General features: G+C 68.0%; 1 protein-coding gene across 2 annotated transcripts; it reads left to right on the forward strand.

Moving 5' to 3' along the window:
• The first annotated feature begins 1977 nt into the window (after positions 1-1977).
• On the forward strand, positions 1978-22590 carry RARA (retinoic acid receptor alpha). Of its 2 annotated transcripts, XM_066336985.1 has the most exons (9): positions 1978-2218; positions 8870-9166; positions 19154-19302; positions 19407-19548; positions 20432-20592; positions 20679-20855; positions 20935-21139; positions 21308-21466; positions 22001-22590. In XM_066336985.1, the coding sequence occupies exons 2-9, from the start codon at positions 8989-8991 to the stop codon at positions 22210-22212; spliced, it is 1383 nt and encodes a 460-aa protein (XP_066193082.1). In that variant the 5' UTR covers positions 1978-2218; positions 8870-8988; the 3' UTR covers positions 22213-22590. The 2 variants fall into 2 exon arrangements, with proteins under 2 accessions (XP_066193082.1, XP_066193084.1); XM_066336987.1 differs by lacking the exons at positions 1978-2218; positions 8870-9166 and adding an exon at positions 14232-14424.
• The last annotated feature ends 223 nt before the right edge of the window (positions 22591-22813 follow it).

Below are 22813 nucleotides of genomic sequence, written 5' to 3' on the forward strand. Positions count from 1 at the left end.
TATCCCTGGGGCATCCTGGCTGTGCGCACAGCCATGGGGACAGCGGGGCAGTGTAGGGGACACGGCCCCCCTGGCCGTGCCAGTGCCAGCCCCAGCTCCACTCTGCCGCAGTGGATGAAAAATCGATGGCGCAGCTGGATCCAGGCGCGTGGGTGCCGGAGCTCCCGCCGGAGCCGTTCGTCACCGCGGGCTGGCAGTGCTGCGGTGGGAGCAGCGCGGCGAGGGGACACCCCAGGACAGCCAGCAGAGATGCGGGGAGGCCGAGGGGCCGCTGGGGTCGTGTCCCCCCACTCCATCCCACGCGTGCCCGCGTCCCCGCACACACACGTGCCATGCCCACGGGGCCGGGCTGTGCCGTGGGCAGCCCCACGCGCGCGTGTCCGGCCGCGCTCCCCGCCCGAGTGCGCGGCGGGGGCTCGGCGTCCCCTCGGCGGTGTCCCCGGTGCCCCGGCCGCCTCGCTGTCCTCCCTTGCACTCTCCCTTACATAAGCGGCCACGTGGCGGGCACGGCCGCCTCCCGCCGCGCCGTCACCGCCGGCACCCAGATTCCATCTGACAGCCCCTTTCCGCTCGGCTGCTCCCGCCTGGCACCGGGGCCGGGGGTGCGGGGCAGGACCCCACACGACCCCGCCGCGCCCGAGGTCTGCGGGGCCTCAGCGGGACGGGGACGCGGCCACCCTTGTCCTCGTTCCACGTCCCCGCCGCGCCCTGGCACCCGCTGCCGTCCCGCCCGTCCCGCTGCCGGGGCGCTCCGGGCCTCGGTGCCGCGACGCCGCGGGACACACGGGGCTGGGCGCCGTGGCCGGGCAGGATCAGGCTGCCGATGGGCTCAGTCCCGTGGGGCTGTGCTGCTCGGGGGTCCCCGGTGGGCGGCAGCCGGCCCGGTGGGAGCGGAGGGGGGTCGGGCTGGCCGCCGTGCACATCTGGGAGTGATTTGGCACATTCCACTGGGCTGAGCACATGCCGGCGCCTGGGCCTCGCCGCCGCGGGCCCGGTGTGCGGGGAAGGGGCCAGAGGCTGCTCCGGGCTGGGGTTGCCCCGGCCTGGCTGCCCACAACCGGCCAAGGTGCTCAACCTCGTTTTAGTGAGCACACGGGGGAAACTGAGGCACGGGAATGTGTTGAGCGGGCTGGTGGGCACCAGCCTCCTGTGTGGACACAGTGGGATGCTGACAGGCACCCAGAGGTCCTGGGTAGTGGGGGCCCGGTGTGACTGCTCCCGGGGCATGTGTTAAGGCTGCCTACACTCCTCACATCTTCCCAGGGGAGCTCCTGCCCTAGTGCCCTACCAGCCCTCGTGCCGCAGGATCTGGGCTGTGCTGGTGGGTGCAGGACCTTGGGTGCCCTTTCTGGGCTCCCCGAATGTGACTGGGTAGCCTGTGTCCATGTCTCCATTACCATCCTCTTCTTAGGATCAGCATCTGGGAACAGAGGGCAGGGAATCCCCCTGGGTACAGGCAAACCCAGGGTGCCATAGGTGCCCCCAGCCCTTCTCCTCTGAGCCTGAGGGGGCAGCTCAGGGATTCCACTTCCCTCTCCCCTCTTCCCCACAGCGTGTTCCCATCTCTTCCCTACACCCTTGGGGCATCCACCCCCTGTGTTTTCCCTCATGTGGGTGCCCCAATCCTCCACCCGCGGGGGTGGGGATCCAGAGGCAGAGAAAAGGGAAGCGGGCTGGGGGGGGGGGCATTGGAGCACATCCTCTTGTGAGTGTGGGGGGAAGAAGGGTAAGGGGGGCATCGAGGTTGCGGTGCGCGGCCCCTTTAAGAGCCCCCCCCCGGCCGGCGCGGCGCGCGCACCCACTTTCTCCCCTTCCGCTTTCTGGAGACTTCAAAGAGTTACAAAGCAGGGCAGGCCCCGCCCCCGCCCCGCCCCCGCCCGCTTCCCATTGGCCGGCGGGCGGGGCGGGGGCGTGGTCTCCTGGAGGGGCGTGGTCTGCTCCCGCTCCCCCCCGCCCTCCGCCGCCGCTGCCGCCGCCGCCGCCGCCGCCCCGCCCGGCCCAGCCCCGGGTAAAGTTTCCCCGCGAGCACATGACTCGCAATGGCCGCGGCCGCCGCTCGGTGAACCACCCCGGGAACCCCCACCCCACCCCTCCCTCACCCCTCTAAGCCGGGGCGAACCCCCCCTTTCCCCCGCTTCTTCCCGGTGCCGCCGCCATGCAGCCACCACCGGGAACTCCCCGGGTTTAAGGATTTCGGTGTTGGAGTCTCCGTGAGCAGGTAATGAGTGGGCTCTGGATCTACCCGTGGGAGCGGGCTTGGGAAGGAGGGTCTTGATGCGGCTCCGGTACCGCCTCTGGGGATCCCCCTCCGGTAACGGGTGATCCCGGGGTTCCCGCAGCGGGGGAGGGACTTCGCCGGGCTGCGGCTGCCGGGAGCACCGGAGCCGCAGCGGGTTTGGGATCGCGGCTTTGGCCTCTGCTTCCTACATTGGGCTTGGGGGTGCCGGAGTTCCCTCTCCCGGTACCGACCGCCTGGGCGCTCCCGAGCGGCAGCGCTGCCCCCCCAACCCCGGGGCGGGCTCCGGGGAGGCTCCGGTAGCCTCTATAGCCCACCAGGGACAGGAAAAGCGCCACAGAGCGCGGTGCTGGGGACACCTCTCCGGGATTACCGGGCTCCCCTGGGCCGCCGGTGCGCGCAGCCACATTCCCCCCCACCTTCCCGCGGTGGGGGGGCCCGGGGCCGCTTCCCCTTTTCGGGGTACGGGGGGAGCCGGGGCCCGGCGGGGGAGAGGAGCCGGGAGCGCGGGGGGCGGCGGGGGCCGGGGGCCGGGAGGCGGGAGCGGCGTCTGCGCCGTTTCCTGGCCGGCGGGCGGAGGAAGCCATCGCTCTGCGCGGCTGACAGGGCGGCGGCGGGCGGGGGGGCCCGGGGGAGCCGGGCGGGGGGCGGCGGGGCCGGGGAAGGGACCTTCGGCCGCCGCCTCCCTCCCGCGGCAGCTGCCCGGGGCCGGGCCGGGGGCGGCGGAGCCCCCGAGGGCTCTGGGCGGAGTGGGCGGATGGGGGTGCTGTCCCCCGGGTGCTCGTCCCCGACAGAGGGGGGACCCTCCCCCGGGAGCGGGGAGCAGCGCCCCGGGATGGGACGGGCCGCTGCGGAGACAAATCTGTGCCTCTGTCCCCCAAATCTGTTCCTCTGACCTTTGACCTCGTTGGTGGCAGGGGCCGCCCCTCAGCGTGGCGGGTGCTGGGGGGGACACGGGGGTTCCCCAAGCCGGTCCCCCCGCTCCGGGAAACCGGGCAGGCACCGGCTGGTGGCTCCGGGTGCAGCACCCGCCGCATCCTCGCGCCGGGATTAGCGGGTGACGGCTCGGTGGCTTAGCGGCCCCGCGGCCACTGCTCCCGGGCCATATGTCACCCGTGGGCCCCCACCCTGCCCTTGGGGTTGACCTTGCTGCGGCTCGAGGATGCGCCTGCTGCCGTGGGTGCTCGCAGCAGGGATGCCCGTGGGTGTCCCGATGGGTGTCTGGCCCCTTTTGCCCATTGCTCGCAGCCCTCCCGGGTGACACGGTGACACCGACAGTGGGATGGCAGGAGCAGGGCAGTGCCCTGTGCTTTATCCGGCACTGCCTGGTGCCTGCGGCTGCTCCATCCCACAGGGACGCCTGGCTTCACCCAGCTGTCCTCGTACATCCTCTGTGTTCCCGCACTCAGTCCCTGTGGCAGCAGCAGCGTCGCGGCCACGGAGCCTGGGGACAGCCGTGCCACCGCCTGCCCTGCGGCGCTGGGATTCACCATCCCGCCGCTCCGGATCTATTTATATCCAGGAGGTTCTGGTGTGACAACGTGCCACATTTGGCCGCTTGTGCCCTGAGCCACCATGCCCTGAGCCACTGTCCTGGCAATGTCCAGTGCCAGTGTCGCTGTGAAGAGGTTGGCTGGGCTCTGGGGCCCCTCAGCCCTTTTTGGGGCGCTGCTGCAGCACGTCAGAGCTGTGGGAACTGAGAGTCCCCTGCAGTGCGTGCCTGGAGCCTCAAGGTGCCCCATGGCATGGGGCACCCGTGTGCCGCAGGGCCCCCTGTCAGCGGCGGCCCCGGGGGGGTGCGCAGCGAGTGCGGGGGGTGCGATCATATCTGCGGTGACACATGTGCTGATTACGGAAAATGGGTTAATCTCCCTGCGGCTGGAGGCGGCTTAGCGGGGGGTAGCTCGTGGCAGGGCCCGGCGAGGGGCCGCGTGCGCCCGCCGTGGCCTCCGTTGTCCCCACCGAGCCCCGGCTGCCAAGGCAGTGACAAGGGACATGGCAAGGGGACGTGGCAGCGGCGCACGGCCGCCTGCCCGCCCGCAGCCAGCCCGGGCGCGACGCGGTGGGTCGCGGTGGCTGCGGCACGGAGCGCTTTGGTCCCCCCAGGTACATCAGCTCTTTGCTCCCGGGAGCCTGCCCAGGCTGGGGGCACGGTGCCACCAAATCCCGGTGCCCGGGGGTGTCGCACAGCCGCCTGCCCGCCGGGTCCCCCCGCGCTGTGTCCCGAGCGGCCCCGTGCCAGCTGCACTTGTCTGCCGGCTGTCGCCGAGCCAGCGAGGGCTGTCTGGGGCCGCGCTGTTCCCGGCACGCCATTCCCAGGGCACCGGCTGCCGCCGCAGCCTCGGCTAAAAACAACCGGGACTGCCGCGAGTGGCTGCCGGGGCACCATCCCCCTGCTTCCCGGGAGCCCCCGGGGAACTGCGATGGGGCACTCCGGGACCCCTGCGATGGGGCACTCCGGGACGGCGAGCCCTGGGCCTGTGGTTTCCTGCTTTCATCCTGAGGGTTGGGATACAGGGTGGGGATTGGGCTGTGCCTGGGGATGTCCCCTCCGTGGGCAGGCGGTGGTGGGTGTGGATGTGTGTCCCCAGGGTGCTGTGGGGGCAGCCCGCAGTGTGATGGGCTGGCGGGTCGTGCTGCCTGGGACACCAATGGACCTTGGGGACTGGCCTGCTCCTCTCGAGGCACCCATGGTGCAGCCAGGCCGGAGCGGTGCCGGTGGTGGTGTGGCACAGCTGTGGCCATCCCAGGGGCCGTGGCGGGGGCTGGGGCACCTGTTCCCGCAAAAGAATGGCGCGTCTGGTGGTGGGTGCGGGAGGTGTAACCGGAGCGGCGCGTTCCCGGCGTAACCGGAGTCGGCCCGGCCGCAACAGGTGGAATTTCAGTTTGTGGCTCCTGGCGGCAGCGAGATGTGGGGTGCTGGGGTGAGGACCCACACTACAGGTCCGGTGGTAACTCCCTAGGGTGCCCATGTGCCTCCATGGGCTGCGAAGGCCAGTATGGACACCATCCTGCCAGCACGGACACTGTCCCCATGGGCCAGAGTGGTGTCCCTGGCCCTGTGTCTTTGCTGGGGGAGCAGCGGTGGCTCGGTGTGTCTTGCAGTTGGCGTTGGGATACAGGAACACCAGTGCTGCCCAGGGACCTGTAGTGGGGCTGAGCAAGCCCCTGGGTCGGCTGCTGGCCCTGAGGGGTAGGATGTAAGTCCTGGGGTCTGCGCTGGCCTCAGCATCCTCAGATTCCTGTTTCCAGCAGCCTCAACTCCTGCACACGCTGCCTGGCCGAGTGTATGCCGCTGGCTCCGGCCGTGCCGCAGGCTGGGCATGATTCACGCCTGCCCGGGGACGTGAGAAACGTGACGGTGACTCACCGTGGAGAGCTTTGGGGATACGGGGAGAGGGTCTCTCTCTGCAGCCCTGTCAGGGGGGCACCTCACCACCCCTGCACAACGCTGGTTTGCCCGGGGGCGGCCTGGAGGGGCCGGTGGTGGCGGGGGGCAGCGGGGGCAGCCAGGCCCTTGGCCTCGCGTGCGAGGCCACCCCGGGCTGCCTCTGCTGCCAGCGAGGAAACCGCAGGCTGCAACCGCAGTGGCTCCGCAGGCGCTTCCTGCCCTGCCCGGAGGCTGCCATCCTGTGCCCCTGTACCCCAGCATGGCAACCTCAGTGTGCCCACACACCACGGGGGCAGCCTGGCACAGGGAGGGTCCCCATTGCCTGTTCTGGTGAGGGTGGGGGGACACACACAGCAGCTGCTGCCAGATTTGGGGAGAGCAGGATGCTGCCAGATTTGGGGAGCGCAGGATGCTGCGGTGGTGAACCCTGTGATGGCAGCAGGGACAAGAGCCTGGGGTGGCGGGTCAGGGGGGTCATTAGTCAATGGGGTGATATACGTCAATGGTGTGACTGATTCTAGGATGGCAGGGGAGCAGAGTGAGAGAATCTGGGGTGACAGGGGCTGTGACAACTGGGCCAGGACTGAACTGAAACCTGTCTGCCTGGGAATCGAGAGTGGCAAGGGGAAGCTGCGGCCTGGAGCACGGTGCCCGCCGGCATGACAGGAAGGGCTGGGTCGCTGCCCTGCTAGGCACCCCCAAACACCCCTGGGCCCACTGGCCCCCTGCTGCTGGGGGTGCCAGGGCGGTGCCCCCGCTCGCCGGAGTGTCACATCCGGGTGCTGGTGCTGCCATCAATGTGTGCCCCGACAGGAAGCACAGCTGGGTTTGGGGGTGTGACATGGGCTGGGGCAGGGGTGCTGCCTGCATTGGGGGTTTTGGGGAGCGTCAGGGTGGTCTGGAGGTGTAGCTGGCTGGGGTGGTCCCTGGGGAGGGGGCGTTGCGGTGTGACCATTCTGGTGGGATCCTGGTTGCTCTGCAGTTGACTCTAGCTGTGCTGGACATGGCTGTGGGCACTGAACCCAGCCTGGGGAGTCACAGTGTGGGGCTGCCTTTTTGGGAGGGGTCTCCTGGGACACTATGCCAGTGCTGCTTGGCCTGTCTGGATGTGCACACGTTTTTGCAGAGGGCTTTGTGCTCTCTTTAGGGTCACAGTGGGATGGTGGCTTGTGCAGCTGTGTCCCACCCCAGATGTGTCCCACCCCAGCCATGCCCCCCCCAGTTACATCTCCCACCAGCCCCAGTGCTGCTGGCCCTGGGAATGGTCTGATCTGCGTGTCCGTGCGTCTGTCCACCCGCTCCCGGGGGCCACCCCCGGCCTGGATGGGAGGTTCCTCATGGCTGGATTTGGCCCGGGCCCTGCAGCAATGTTTTCCGGGGCTGGAACGAGGCGCTGGATTCCAGGAAGCTCCGGGCCTCGTCCAGCTCCTGCAGGGACTGGAGGAAAAGGCGTTGGGGCGGGTGAGCATGGGCCCTGCTGAGGGGCTGCACAGCCCCTGGCCCCACACTGCTGACCTGGCAGGCTCTGGGAACGCAGTTTGGTCAGAACACCCAGGACCCACATTTGGGATGCCCACCACCCCCCGACTGGGGAGCAGCTGTGTGCTGGGGGCTGTGGCAGCACATGGTCCCAGGGGAGCTCCTCTGGGCAGCAGCTCCTGCTGCCCACCAGGACCCACAGGAGCAAGGCTGGTCACCATCCCCGGACCCTCCTGGCCACTGCTGCTCGTGGGGAGCATTGACTAGGGGGGTCACTGGGGTGCACGATGACCAGCCCGGCGGCGTTGGCCTCGCTTGGTCCCTGGCCGGCGTTGTGTGGGGGGGCTGAGCGGGTTGAGTAATTGGGCCCCGGCACGGCTGGCACGGTGCCCAGCAAGCACTTGGCACCGGCAAACATAAACAGTTCTTCCCGCGCCTCCCTCCCCTGGCTCCCCCCCGGCCAGCACAACTCGGGGGCTACGGCCTGGCCGGGGGGGCCATGGGCAGCCCCCCACACCGCAGACCAGGGTCCCTGCAGTGCCATTGGGGATGCCACACAAGGGCTGTCCCTAGTCTGATGCTGAGCTGGCGTCCGGCACCGTGCCCTGGCAGTGCCTGTGGGAATCCCACACTCACTGGGGTACCCTGTGCTGGGGGGTGTGTGACCCGTAGCCAGCCACTGATGGGTGCCCGGGGGTGACAGGAGCATTGGTCTCCCCATGGGTGCTTCCCACTGGGTGCTGATGTGAGTTGTGAGAACGGGGGTCCTGCCTCCAGTGGGTGCAACCAGCTGGGTTCTGGGGGGGCGGGCAGGGCCATGCCCATCCCGGCCCCTCCCCAGCGCCTTGCCGGGCGGCCCAGCCTTGTTCCTCTGGATCCTTTTCCGCCTCCGCGGGGCTGGGAGCCAGCACTCTCGGCAAATAAACAGCCCCCGCCGGGCCCCGCGCCAGCACTTAAATAAACAGCCAGCCCGGGATTGTGAAAGCCCCGCGCCCCCCTTCCCACTGCCCCCCAACTGGCCAGGGCCGAGGTGTCCGTGCCCACCGGCCTGGCCGGGGAGCTGCTGGCACACGGCATGGCCTGGCTGCTGGCACATGGCATGGGGCGGGGGCTGCGTCTCGACGGGCACGGCCCAGCCCTGCGCCTGGGGGAGCCCCCCGGGGCTGAGCCCCCTCCCTCTGAGGCTGAGCCCCTCGAGATCCGCACAGGCATGGGGGGAGAGGAGCCGGAATGGGCGCGTGGCCGTGACGGCAGAGCCGGCCTGGAGCAGAGCCGCTGTCCTCAGGGGACCCCAGTGTGCCCGTGTGCCCCCCCTCTCCCCCGTCCCCAGCTGCCCCGTAACCCCCAGGCTGGGGCAGGGGCTGCTGCCCCCAGGCCCCACTGCGTGCCCTGTCTCCCACGCCTAGCCTGCTGGAGCAGGTTTGGGATTATGGCGTGGCCTTTGGCTGGAGGGGGTGCCCTGTGGGGCCACAGTGTCCCCAGACCGTCCCCACACCGTCCCCCCGTCCCCCCCCCACTCAGCTAAGCTGGGATTAGCGAGCTGCGCCTGCCGGTGCCGCCGTCCCGGTGTCGTTAATCGGGGGGATCGGCGTTAATCCCACACGGAGCCCCAGGCCCGGCCGGCTGCGCCCTCCTGGGGCCAGGAGGGGATGTGGCTCTGGGGGGGTCTGAGGAAACTGAGGCACGGCTGGTGGGTGACCCCGCGGGGTGGGGGTCAGTGGTTCTAGCCGCTCTGCTAATGCCCCTCTCTGCTTCCCCCGCAGTGCTGCAGGACCAGCGCCAGCTGTGAGGACAAGCCCGGCAGCAGGGCACCCGCGGGCCCCATGCTCTGCTCGCCCCCGGGACCCCGCACCTGAGAGCCCCCCACACCGGAGACCCCACCATGGCCAGCAACAGCAGCTCCTGCCCCACGCCGGGTGGGGGGCACCTCAATGGCTACCCTGTGCCCCCCTACGCCTTCTTCTTCCCTCACATGCTGGGGGGGCTCTCACCGCCCAGCACCCTGGCCGGCATCCAGCACCAGCTCCCCGTCAGTGGATACAGCACCCCGTCACCTGCCAGTGAGTACCCACAGCCCTGCGGGGGCTGGTGGAACCCCAAGTGCTGGGGAGGGTTGTGGGGACCCCTCTGTCCCCAGCGTGGCACGTGGGTGCCAGTCCTAGGCTGGTCCATGACGTGTCCCTGGGGCAGTGGTGAGGGAGGGTCTCCCTGCTCCCAGCCACCCCTGTGAGGAGCTGATTTTGGGGGCTCCATGATTCAAGCGCCGGGTGTTTTTCCCCATGTGTCCCTGTGAGTGCTGCTGCTGGGGAAACTGAGGCAGGGAGTGGTCAGTGGCCCTGGTGGGGTTGTGTCATTAATTGCGGCCACCTTCATTAGTGGCTGTTTTATCTGCTGGTTATTAATGGCCTGCGGGCCCTGGCTAGCGTGTCCCTCACTGTGACCAGCCCGGGTGCCAGTGGGCTTGGTGGGTGCTGCGTCCCCATGGTGGCTCTTTGTTTGCTGGTGGCGGGGCTGCCGTGGGGGAGGCGATGAAGGCGATGAAGACAATCATCATCGCGGCTGCTCCCGATTCCATTTCCCCGTGACAGGGTCGTCCATCACGGCCCCGGTAATCACCGCCTGCCACGACGGCAGCTGGGAGCCGCTGGAGGTGGGCTCCCACCCGGGGTCCCCCTGGACCAGCACCCCTCAGAGTGCCTCAGTTTCCCTGGATGCCCTCTTGGGTGCCATGGGGTGGCTGCTGGACCTCTTCTCACCCCGGCCCCACGGTGGTGGGTGCCCGTGCCTGTTCCCTGCAACATGAGTGCCCCGCGGCGCCAGCTGCCGGGGAGAACCCCGTGGGTCGGGGTGTGGCGGGGCCCCCCCGGCCCGTCCTTGGCCCCGGGGGCCGGTGCAGGTCCGGGCAGGGCCGCCCTGGGTGCTGTCCCCCGCCGGAGCCGCCCCGGCGGCGGTGGGACCCAGTGGGACCAGTTCAGCGACTGGGTGTCGGCGGGTGGGGCCACTCCCCCGCGCTGGCTCTGGGGCCATTCCAGGCGTGTGGGAACAGGCTGGGGGGGCCGCCTGTGTCCCCCCCTTCCCTGACACTGAGGACATGGCCACGGGCACGGCTGGAGGGTGTCCTGGGGCGGGTGGCTGACCGGTGCCTCAGTTTCCCCTTGGCCTTCCCTGCTGGCTGCCGGAGGGATGCAGGGGGTGGGGGCACCATGTCTCACCACCCCTCCCGTAGCATCCACACAGCCTGGGGGGTGCTCTGTTTGGGTAGGTCCTGCAGGGTTGGGGTGTCCCGTGGTGCTGCTGCTCTCGCTCCTGGCGCAGGGAGTTCTGGTGTCTGTGTCCCGCCTGCGGGGGGCCCGGTGCTGCCACCCCCTCCTCACCATGTGTCCAGGCCTCACCAGATGTGCTGCAGCTGCACAGCCCCGGGGCCGATCTGGCTGGGCCCTACTGCGGGTGCAGATGCCCCTCCCAGGATTCAGGATTGGACTGGGCAGCCCAGCGGGTCCCTGGGTGCCAGGATGGGGATCTCTCTGGTGGGCTGGGAGCTGCATGTGGGCACGTGTGTGCTCCCACGGTGGATGTACACGCGTGTGCCCTCAGTGGGCTGGGGGTGTGTGCGTGGAGCTGCGTGTCCATGGCACCGTGTGCTGCTGGCAGTGTGTGCACAGCTGTGTGTGCACACCTGGGGCTGTGCAGGGTGTGCACATCTGTGCCACACGTGTGTGTGTGTGTCAGTGCTCACTGTGCCTGTGTGTGCACACCTGGGGCTGTGTGGAGCATGCACACGTGTGTCATGTGTTTGTGTGTGTCAGTGCCTTCTGTGCCTGTGTGTGTTGGTGACACACGCAGAGCAGGGTTGCCAGTGTTCCTGTGCCAGGTGTGTACACACACGTGTTGGTGCGTGTGGCAGTGCTGGGTTATGCCTGTGTCCTCATCCCCATCCCTGGGGGCTCCGTGGCGCCTGGCTGTCCCTGGATGTCCCCTCCCCTTGCCCAGCGCTGGCTTGTGGCGTGTCTCGGGGACCCGTGAGGGGCTCGCAGTGTGTCCACCTCCCTCGCCCTGATTCCCAGGGCTGGCTGCGGGAAGCGGGACCCCAGCCCAGCCCCCGCTGCAGCCGCGCCCCCCCGGCCCCGCTCCGGGCTGCCGGGACAGGGGGCCCCGCGCCCGGGCTGGCCTGTCACCCTACCCGCTGGCTCCGGTTTCCTCGCGCCGCAGCCGCTCCCCCGCAGCGCCCCGTAATTAATTAATTTTTAAAAATTAATGAGCAAAACGTGCTCCCTGCAGGCCGGGGGCCGGGGGTGGGGGGGCCGTGGGGCCAAGGGGGCCCCGCTCAGGGCAGTGGCCGGGGAGCCCCGCGGGGTGCGGTGCTGGGGACCCCCCGACCCCCCCATTCCTGCCCGGGAAAGATTGATGAGGCGCTGGGCCCCCAGCCTGGGAAAGCCCATTAGGCGGAGGTTCTCTATCACTGTCAGGGGCCGGGGGGAGCCGCCTGCTCCAGCCGGGAATTCGCCGGGCTCAAAAGCGGCTGAAGGGGATAAATGGGGTCTTTTGAAGTGGGCGGGCGAGAGGGGGGCTGCGGGGCCCGGGGGGGGGCTGCGGGGCCCCGAGGTGCCGGCGCGGCGCTGGGGGAAGGGCTGCGGCCAGCACCCCGGGCTGGGCTGGGGGGGTTTGTGTGGGCATCCCTGTCCGTGGGGACTGTGACCCTGTGATCCCAAAGCCATCCCCCTCCGGGCACCGGGAGTCCTCCCTGGGGTCCCCATGGGCTCTAGGGTTGGGTTTTCATCAGCCTTTTGCAGGCGTCTCTGTCCCCCTGGACAAGGAGTGGGGCCAGGAGGATGCGGGGCTGGGCATGTTGCTGGAAGGGCCCTATTTTCGTGTCCCCAGGCTGCTGGTGGGATGTGGCTCTGGGCGGGGTGTCCCTGTCCCCCTCACACTGATGGATTGCGTGGGGGGGTGTCCCCTCGCCCAGTTCCTCTTGGCTCTGGAATTAAGGTTTTAGTTTTTTTTTTTTTTTTTTTTTTTTTTTTTTTTTTTTTTAAATCTCTGTTTCTTCCTGTTGCCGCCGACGCGGGACGGGAGGGGATGCGGGACTGGGAGGGATGTGGGAAGCCGTGCAGGAAGCGATGCGGGATGGGAAGCGCTGCCCGTCGGGGCGGCCGTCGGCATGGTCCGGCCGCGCGGTGCCACCGCCCGCGTCCCCTGCGCCGTCCCCTCCGTCCCCTCCATTCGCAGCCACATTCTTTCCAGCGCTGGTAAATGAGTCAGAGCAGACATTTGTCATGTTCGCTGCAGGAAGTTGGAGCAGCGCTGGGCTTTTGTTCGAAACCTGCTGGCTAAGCAAAGCCCCGACTTGCCATTATTATTTAAACAGGCGCTGCTGCGCTGCGCAGCCCCGCACGAACACACGGACACGCACACGCGTGCACAGCCACACATATGTACAGCCACACATATGTACAGCCACACATGTACAGCCACACACACAGAGCCACACATGTGCAGCCACACATGGAGAGACAGCCACACATGTACAGCCACACACACAGAGACAGCCACATGCGTGCACAGCCACAGATGTACAGCCACACGTGCACACACATGCACAGCCACACACGCACACAGGACTGTAACATGCACATACACAGTCACAGAGCCACGCACACACGGACACGCAAATATGTGTGGCAGTGCCCGCATCATCCCGTCTGTGTCCAGCCGTGCACACGTGTGTGCTCCTCCTGCCCATGGCAAGGCGCAGCTGAGGGCTCAGTGGGGCTCCTCTCCCTCCAGGGGCACCCCTGGGCCAGGCAGTGTGGATGCCGTGGCGTGCCCGCTGTGCAGCGGGGAGATCGCTGCGGCGGGAAGTGGCACCCCCGGGGCCTGTCCTTGGCGTGTGACCGTCCCCGCTCTGCGCTGGCAGCGCTGTCACCACTCAGGGGTCCCCGGGTTTGTGGTGTCAGCTTCAGCAGGGCCTTGTGTGAAGGGGTGGTGTGGTGGGGAGTGGTGGCTTACGACTCTCTGTCCTGCACGGGTGACACGCCAGCACACACTTGTGCGTGCACACGCAGATACAGCGGGCTGTGCACACACACGTGTGTGTTTTACATTCTCAGCTGCTCCCGTGCTCGCTGGGACATGGTGTCACACACGTGTGCATGTGTGTGTGCGGGACGAATGCACACACGTGTGTGCACACAGACTGCCCTGCACAGGCACACACACCTCCCTGTGTATCTGTGTAGCAGGAGCACATTTGGCCCCTCTGAAGCAGGGGTGCAGACACGCGTCATGCACTGGGAGCATGCATGAACACGTGTGCACATGCATGTACACAGACTCACCCACATGCATGAACACACGTGCACATGCATGTACACAGACCCACCCAGCCCCCCGGGTGGGGCGGGGGGCGAGGGTCAGGCCGAGGTGAGCCCTTCCCGCGGGTTCACCCGCAGTTCACCCGCATCCCATTAGGCAAATGAGCCGCGGCCGCCGGGCAGCCCCCGGGACCCCCAGGACCCCCGTCATCTCCGCCGGGCAGTCCCCGGGCCCCCCAGCCCCGCCTTGAGCCCCTCCCCATTTCACTCCCGCGTGGCGCTGTCCTCGAGTGTCCGCGTCCCTCTACATGTCCGTGTTCCCCTGAGTGTCCCTTTGCCCCCGCGTGTCCGTGCCCTCTCCGTGTGTCCATTTCTCCACCGTATATCCGTGTCCTCCTGCGTGTCCGTGTCACCTCATGTATCCGTGCCCCCACCATGTCTGTTCCCCCCCTGCATGTCTGTGTCCATCTCGGTGTCCGTGGCCCCCCCTCCCGCATGTGCTTGTCCGTATCCTGTGTCCGTGCCCCCCCGCGTGTCCGTGCCCCGTGTCCGTGTCCCCCTGTGTGCGGCTGCCGGGGCGGCCCCGCGGCGCGGAGCGGGTTAAGCGCGGGGAGGCGGCGGGTGCCGGGAGGGACCGGGGCTGGCGAAGCCGCAGAGCCGGCGGGGCTGCGCCTTCCTCCCCTCCCCCCGCCTCCTCCTCCTCTTCCTCCTCCTCCTTCTCCTCCTCCTCCTCCTCCTCCCGCCGCTCGGGCGCGGAGCGAGCGGCGGGGCCGCTCCGCGGGGCGATGGCAGCGCGGCGCGGGGCGCCCCGGGGGCGCGGCGGGGGGCACTGACCGCCCGGGGCCGCCCCGGCCGGGGGAGCCGCCCCCGCCGCCCCGGGACCATGTACGAGGGCGCGGCGGTGGCGGGGCTGCCCCCCGGCCCCTTCCTCCGCATGGATTTCTACGGGCCGGGCCCCCGGGGCTGCCCCCCGCGCCGTCCCCCGCCGTGGAGCAGCTCCGGCCGCTGTAGGTACCTGCGCACCGGGCGCGGACGGGCTTCCCCCCGTGGCATCGGGCCGGGGAGAGCGGCCCCGAGAGCCGGGCGGGTGCGGGGGGAGGCTGCGGGATGGGTGCGGGGTGCGGGGCTGCGTGCGGGGGCCTTGGCCGTGGGCGGGGGGCTGAGCTGAGTGCTGGTCCTGGAAGAGTGCGGGGCTCAGCCCCCTCAGCCTCCTCCCCACCAGCTCCATGCGCAGAAGCCACCGGCTCTTTAAACACCCCCTGCCCTATTTCGGGGGTAGTCGGGACCTCGGGGCCGAGGTTGGTGAAGGGGGGCAGGAGGGGTCGCTTCTCGCTTCTCCCCCTTCCCGCAGCGGGGTCCGGGCAGCGCCGGCTCCGTCGGGAATTTCTCTCTCTCCTGATAAAGGCTCGGGGAAAATCCAATTAACTACAGACGGAGCCGCCGCTGCTGCCCAGGCGCGGGGGAGCCCCAGCCTGGGCCCCCACCCTGCCGCGGATCGGGAGGTCCCCTTGGGCCGGGGGCTTTTGGGTGTGGATGTGGGGCTGGAGCAGTCTTGTTCCGGCTGGCGGGACCCTGCCTTCTGTCCCCGACGGGGTCACGGCCCAGTGTCCCCCCATGCCCGTGCGGAGGCGGGGGGCACGGAGGGTGTGCGGACACCGCCGGGCCGGGATGGGCGGTGGGGGGCTCGGGCAGCGCGCTCCGAGTGCCGGCCAGCCTGGGAGCTGCTCCCCCAAGGGGATGTGGAGCCCTGCTCTGGTTTGTGCCCACGGTGTGGGGGGCGACTGAGATTTGGGGGCGCTGGAGGAGTCCCATGCCCCCGATGTGGGCAGCCGGTGCCCTGACACCCAGGGGCCACCACAACGGCCCAGGGAAAGTCCTGCCGTGTTCCGTGGGACTTTCACCCCGATAAGGGCGGGGGCCCATGGCGGCGTGCCCGTGGCCGGCGCGGTGCAAAGGGTGTGTGGCCGTGGACCCCCGGTCTCGCTCCGCTCATTGTCTCGGGGCCGCTCGACCTTTGCGCTGGCACCGAGCGCGGCCGAGGGGCCTTTGTCTGCGCTGGGGACATGCGGGGGCTCCCGCTGCCTCTGTGCGGGCTGGGGGCTGCCCCCGAGACCTCGCTCAGGCAGGGTGGGCAGGGGGGTCCCGGGCTCCCTTAGCACAGGGCCCCCCGGCTCTGACTGTCCTGAGCAGGGTAGCTGGGGGCCATTGTCCCCTCTCTGTGTCCCCCCACTCTCCGTGGGCCGCAGCGCTGGGTGGACGCGGGTCCCCTGCCCTGGCTGGAGCACCTCGGGGCTCTGGTCACGGTGACCGTGACCTGGCGAGCGCATGGGCAGCGGGCGCTGGCGGGACTCCCTGGCTCCGTGCCCTGCTCCCGACGTCACGCGAGGTGCCGTGTCTCCCCAGCCCGGAGGTGCCAGCCCGGGCAGGGCTCAGTGGTGTCAGGGCAGCCGTGCTGTGCCTCAGTTTCCTCAGAGCCAGCTGCGGCTGTGCCCGCTGGCCCCGCGGTGCTGGCTGCTGGCCCAGCGTGGCACGGCACTGCCCTGCCCGGCGGGGTGTGTTGCGTTGGCACCGGAGCCAGAGCTGCTCGGGGGGCACGGGGAGCCCACCCACACCCCCAGAGAGCACTGGGGCTGCCGCCATGGGGAAACCGAGGCACGAGGCAGCTCCTGAGGGTGGTGGAAGGTCTTGGAGGAGCCCACCACAACAGTGGGAACTCCCTGCCCCTGTGGAGCCGTGTGCTGTTGGGGGTTTTTGGAGAGCTGTGGGGGTGTGAGAGGGGTACATGGGGTTGGATTGTGCGTGGCATCCCCCCTCCGCCGCTGGGCACACGGTGGCCTCACATGGCCTTGTGAAAGCTGTGGGTGTGTCGGGGTTTTGGGAGCGCCAGGCCCTGGTGCTGGCAGGGGGCAGACACCGGGGCCAGGGCAGGATGCGCCGTGGGGACCCGGCGGTGGCCGGTGGGCCGAGTCCCGTGGCCGGTGGCACTAGAACAGGACCGGGCACCCCACGGCTCAGGGCTCCCGGCACCGTCTTCCCTCTCTCCCCCTTCTCCTGCAGAGGCGCAGGAATTCGGGGCACGTGGGGTTTTCATCGGCAGGGAAGCCCTGGGTGGGCCTCCACTCTCCTGTGGGGGGGCTGTGAACCCTGGCACGGCCAGGACTGCGGGGACCCCCGGTGACCCCCGCTGCGACCCTCGGGTGGGCTTCCTTCCCCAGTCCCCCCATCCCGGTCCTCCCCGCTCCTCCGGCCGGTCTGTCCCGGAGCCACGGCGGGACGGTGGCGGTGCGGAGGCCGGTGTCCCCCCGGGCGCTGGCACACGGGGTGTCCCCGCAGGCGCTTTCCCACGCCAGGGCGGGGGTGCGGGTGTCGGGGTGCCCCGGGGTCCCCCGGCGCGGGCAGGAAGCAGCCGGCGGGGCCGCGGGCGGGGGCGGCGCGTTCAGCGTTCACCCGGGATCTGGCGGAGCCGCAGCATCTGGTCTGCAGCTGGAGCCGGGCTGCGCTGCCTCGGCCGGGGGGGACAGCGGGGTTCCCTCTGCTGCGGGAGGGGAGCGGGCTGGGGGACGGGATGAGCCTGGGCATTGGGGTCTACCGTGTCCCCAGCGGCACCCAGCCGTGTTCCAGCAGGGGAGGTTGGCACCCATCCTGCCTCACACCATCCTGCACTCAGCGCCTTTGGGTGCTGCTCTGTGCCCTCCCCTTGCCGAGGGGCACCGAGCCCTGATCCTACAATAAGAGGGGCTCGTGGAGGGCTGGCCAGGCTGGTGGCTGTGGCTGTGTCCGTGTCCCCTCTGCGGTGGCACCGTGGTCCAGTGGCTGGTGACGGGGGTGGCAGGGGATTCCCGAGGTGCTGGCGCAGCTCTGCCAGCTCAGGAACGCGGAGGGAGCCGGCTCCCCTCCCCCCTCCGCACCCAGCACATCAAAATCTTGTCAAATCCGCGTTTTGTGAGTGCAGCTCTCCACGAGGAAGTTCTTAAATTATATAAAAGAGGCGATAAATTATAGACGACGTTCGCTCAGTCACTTTAATGGCTCCGCTCCCTCGAGTGGCAGCGGTGATTTATTCAGCCCGGGAGCTCTGCCCGGCGCTCGCCCCCACGCCCATGTCCCACCCCTCACACCTACATCCCACCTCGCAGCCTTGTGTCCCACCTTGCACACTCACATCCCTCCCTGCACCTTCCCGGCCCATCACACACACTCAGATCCCACCTTACACACTCCCCCGGTGCCCCACACAGTCATATCCCACCCTGCACTGTCACCTCCGTGCCCTCATATCCCACCTCACCCATTCCCCTTGTGCCCCACACACTCCTGTCCCACCCCACACACTCCTGTCCCACCTTACACACTCATTTCCGTGACCTCATATCCCACCCCACGTATTCCTCACCCTGCCCCGCACGCTCCTGTCACACCCCGCGCATTCCCAGTCCCCGTTGGCGCCTGCGGACAAGCGTCAGGGGTGGCTTTGTCCTCTTGTCCCCTCCCTGGCCCCATCCCGTGGCCTTGGCACTGCCGGGCTGGGGACCCCCACCCTTCACTCCCCAAATCCCCCATTTCACTGGGGTCCCTTCCCTGGGCTGGGTGTCCCCGGCCGGGGCTGTCCCCAGCTCCCGGGCCCCGGGGGGACTCGGGCGGCCGTGGGGCCCTTTTTGGGGTGCAGGGGCCGGCGGGGCGGGGGGGGGCCCGGGCTCCCCCGCCGGGCCTGGCCTTTAATATCCTGTTTGACTGGTTCGCTTGGCTCCGCTGCAGAAAAACATTCGCAAACATCCCGGAGCAGCCGGGGAGCGCTTAACCCCTGCCTGGCTGCGCCCCACGCCAGGGCTGCACCCCGACTGTGCTGAGCCCCTCCCCAGCTCCAGGGGTGCACCCTGACTGTGCTGAACCCCCTTGCCATACGTGCAGGGCTGCACCAAACTGTGCTGAGCCTCTCCCGTGCCAGGGGTGCACCCCAAGTGCACTGAAACCCCCCTGCCTGGACTGTGCCAGGGCAGGGGCCAAGGCTTGGCCTGGGGGACTTAGGCATCTTCTGCAGGGTCCTGGGTTACAGGGGTGCTTCTGGGATGCAAGAGGCACATGCCCGAGGTTTTGGAGTGCAGGAGGGGAACAGGCATGTTCCATGAGGTTTTGGGGTGCCTGGCTGTGTCTCCTGTGCTGTTAGGGCCAGGGTCTGCTTCTTATGGGGACAAAGGCAGTGCTGCCCTTGGGGGTGTCCTCCATTGGGGGACCTCGAGGTGGCCCATGGAGTGCCACTGTGCCTGTCCCCACTTGGGGGGGTCATGCTTTGGCTGAGGATGGTGGGTGACCTTCGGGCTGTGGGGGTCACCCTGTATATATGGGGATCACACTGTACAAGTGGGGGTCACCTGTACATGTGCCCACACATGTGAGGGAGTATGTGGCACTGGCGTCCCCAGGCTGGCCCTGCACCCTCCGTCCCCCCATCCTCTGGCAGTACTGCCTGGGCTGGGGGCTCCTGGGATCCTGGCCCTTTTCTTTGCTTTTTTTTTTTTTCCCTTTTTTTTTTGTCTGCCTGAATTCCACATCGTCTCCGTGACCTGGAAATGTCACGTTGCATCTTCCCAGCACGCGTCCTCTCCCCGCTGGCCCCGCTCGACCTGGCGCCAGGGCCGGGGTGGGCAGCACGGTGCTGGGGACCAGCTCTGGGGTGCAGGGTGGGGGGTCACTGCCCCGGGGGGCTCCGTGCCCTGAGTGCCACCCCTTTCCCCACAGCCGTCGAGACGCAGAGCACCAGCTCGGAGGAGATCGTGCCCAGCCCCCCGTCGCCCCCACCCCTGCCCCGCATCTACAAGCCCTGCTTCGTGTGCCAGGACAAGTCCTCGGGGTACCACTATGGGGTCAGCGCCTGCGAGGGCTGCAAGGTGAGCGCTGCCACCGGCCCCGACTGCCACCACGGCTCCCCGGGGTCCTCGGGGTGCTCGGGGTCCCCGTGGCAGGCGCTGACCGGGGCGTGCGGGGTCCCCAGGGTTTCTTCCGCCGCAGCATCCAGAAGAACATGGTGTACACGTGCCACCGGGACAAGAACTGCATCATCAACAAGGTGACGCGCAACCGGTGCCAGTACTGCCGGCTCCAGAAGTGCTTCGAAGTCGGAATGTCCAAGGAGTGTGAGTGGGGATGGGGACAGGGATGGGGTCAGTGATGGGGATGGGGAGAGGGATGAAGACCAGGGGTGGCATGGGGACGCCCTGCCTGGTGTCCTGGTCAGGGGGCTCTGGGTGTGATGGGCCATCCCAGCAGCCCCCACCGTGTGCCCAGCAAGGCCCGGGGGGGATGGGGACCCCCTGGGATTGTGTCACAGCCTGGCAGTTGCCCAGGCAACACGTGATTGATAATGTCAGAGATAAATGATGCTTATGAGGCCTCCCGGCTCTGCTGGCAGTTGTCATGGTGCCCGGCTGTGCCCCCGCGGTGGGTGCCTGGGGGATAGGACTACTGAGGCACAGCTGCCTCCCTGAGTCCTGCCCCATCTGCCAACCCCTGGGGGCCTGGGACCCCTGGGAGGAGCTGGCAGAGCCTGAGGAGCCAGGAACTGCCAGGGGGGTTCAGAATCCCAGGGGCTCATCCTGCACCTAAGAGGGGTCCTGGCCCTCTCAGCCCACAGAGGCTGAACCCTGCACGGCTGGGGCTCCTCCCAGCTGCTCCCCCCTTCCCAGCTGCCACCCCCAGGGTCCCTCCCGTCCTCCTCACCGAGCAGCTCAGCTGCCATTCTCTGTCCCTGGGGTCCCTCTCTGATGTGTTGGCTTTGCAGAGCACTGTCCCCTTGGTGAGGGGTGTGGGCTCCCCAGGGCTGCGGGGTCTAACAGCACCCCTAATTGCTCCTAATGACTCGGGGGTTGTTTAAAGGAATCTGTTGGGCTGATGGCTCCGCTGGGAGTTTGTCACTACAGCTGAGCCCATTGCTGGTGGCAGGTCCCCATCCTGCCCCGGGGTGCAGAGTGGGCTGGGTGGCACTGGGGACAGGTGACAGTGACCCTGCCATTCCTGCAGCGGTCCGCAATGACCGAAACAAGAAGAAGAAGGACGTGCCCAAGCCGGAGTGCTCAGAGAGCTACATCATCACACCAGAGGTGGAGGAGCTCATCGAGAAGGTGCGCAAAGCCCACCAGGAGACCTTCCCCGCGCTCTGCCAGCTCGGCAAATACACTACGGTGAGTGTCACGGGGTCCCGGGGGTCCTGGGGGCCCTGGGGAGGGTGGCACCCCCCTGTGCCCTCATCCTTCACTTCCCACCGCAGAACAACAGCTCGGAGCAGCGCGTGTCCCTGGACATCGACCTGTGGGACAAGTTCAGCGAGTTGTCCACCAAGTGCATCATCAAGACGGTGGAGTTCGCCAAGCAGCTCCCCGGCTTCACCACGCTCACCATCGCCGACCAGATCACCCTCCTCAAAGCCGCCTGCCTCGACATCCTGGTGAGCAGGGGGACGGGGACAGGGACAGGGACGGGGAGGGAGGACGGCAGGCTGAGCCTCCCGCCCTCTCCCCCACCAGATCCTGCGGATCTGCACGCGCTACACGCCGGAGCAGGACACCATGACCTTCTCGGACGGGCTGACGCTGAACCGCACGCAGATGCACAACGCGGGGTTCGGGCCCCTCACCGACCTGGTCTTCGCCTTCGCCAACCAGCTGCTGCCGCTGGAGATGGACGACGCTGAGACCGGGCTGCTCAGTGCCATCTGCCTCATCTGCGGAGGTGGGTGCAGGGACGGGCACCTGCCCAGTGCCCGCGGGGCCCCGGTGCAGCCCGGCTGTCCTCTCCCAGTGGCTGAGCGAGGAGACCCCAAATGAAGCCCAAGCAATGGCAAGGATGGCAAGGGGGATGTGCTGTTCCCCACAACCACTGTGTGCCCCCCTTCCCCAGACCGCCAGGACCTGGAGCAGCCTGACAAGGTGGACAAGCTGCAGGAGCCACTGCTGGAGGCACTGAAGATCTACGTGAGGAAGAGGAGGCCCAACAAGCCCCACATGTTCCCCAAGATGCTCATGAAGATCACAGACCTGCGCAGCATCAGCGCCAAGGGTGAGGGTCCTGCGGCTTTGGGTCTTGAGGGAGCATCCAGGGGACACCGGGGAATCCGGGTCACTCAGCATCCTCCAGAGGGGATGAAGAAGAGCACACACCCAGCACTGCATCTTCCAGGGATGCTGGGGATGTGACCATGTCCCTTGTCCTCAGTGCACAGGGAGAAACAAAGCTGGAGGTGTCAGTTTGAGGGTGATGCTTTCAGGGTGGTGTTTTGGCCGTGTCACTTTTTGGATGCCATTTTGGGGGTACTGATTCTGGGGTGTCACTTTCAGGGTGCTGCTTTGGGGATGCCATTTTTTTGGATGCCAGTTTTTGGGCATCCATTTGAGGATGCCAGTTTTCGTGTGCCATTTTGGATTTTTTTAGGTGCCCTTCAGGGGTGCCATTTTGGGGTTTTTTTGGGGTGCCTTTTGGGGGTGCCATTTTGAACTTTTTATCTGGTGCCGTTTGGGGGGATGCCAATTTCAGGGCGCTATTTTGGGAATACCAATTTCTGGTAGCACCCTGCTAACCCTGACCCTCCCACAGGCGCCGAGCGGGTGATCACGCTGAAGATGGAGATCCCGGGCTCGATGCCTCCACTCATCCAGGAGATGCTGGAGAACTCGGAGGGCATGGACACAATGGGGGGGCAGGCGGGCGGCCCCCGCGGGGGCAGCCTGGGGCCTCCCCCGGGCAGCTGCAGCCCCAGCCTTTCTCCCAGCTCCAACCGCAGCAGCCCGGCCACGCACTCGCCGTGACCCGCGCCCGGCGCGCACCAGGACAGAGCCCGGCACGCCGGCACGGGGGAGTCCCGGCGCCCGGCCCGGCTGCAGCCCCCCGGGGCGGACTCCTCGGCAGCCCCCGCGGGGACCTCCCCAGCCCCGGGCCCAGCGCCTTGGTTGAGTCACATTTCAGGGGCGTGGGGACCTCGGCCGCGGCCCCGGGGACGCCCCGGCCCCACCAGCACCAGCACCCACGGGATCGCGACCACCGAGCCACCCCCTCCCCGCCCCGGCCGTCCGCGGGGGGGGCCCGGCCAGCCCCGCACACCGAGGAAGCAGAGTCATTTAAAAGAGAAAAGAAAGCAAAGTATATATATATAAATATCTATAAATATCTATAAATACGTTTTAAAACCTTTGTAAAAGTTTGGAGGGGTTTTTAGGCCTGTGCAGGTGGAGGGGGACACGGCGGGGCGCTGCCGGGGGAGGAGGGAGGGGGGGGGGGCACACGGTTTATTATTATTAAATTCTTTTTTTTTTTTTGTTGTTGTTGTTGAGATTTTAGTGGCTTTAGAGTCGGGGGGCAGCGGGCGGTCCCTGCCCCGGCCCCCCAGGCGGGGAGGGGACTGTGGGGGGC

This window comes from Sylvia atricapilla, chromosome 27, assembly GCF_009819655.1.
Source record: "Sylvia atricapilla isolate bSylAtr1 chromosome 27, bSylAtr1.pri, whole genome shotgun sequence".
Taxonomy (NCBI): Eukaryota; Metazoa; Chordata; class Aves; order Passeriformes; family Sylviidae; genus Sylvia; species Sylvia atricapilla.

Coding starts and splice junctions, on each gene's coding strand:
- RARA (XM_066336985.1), top strand. CDS start 8,989: ATGGCCAGCAACAGCAGCTCCTGCCCCACGCCGGGTGGGGGGCACCTC. Junction 9,167..19,153: donor CAGCACCCCGTCACCTGCCA/GTGAGTACCCAC, acceptor CTTTCCCCACAG/CCGTCGAGACGCAGAGCACC. Junction 19,303..19,406: donor GCGCCTGCGAGGGCTGCAAG/GTGAGCGCTGCC, acceptor CGGGGTCCCCAG/GGTTTCTTCCGCCGCAGCAT.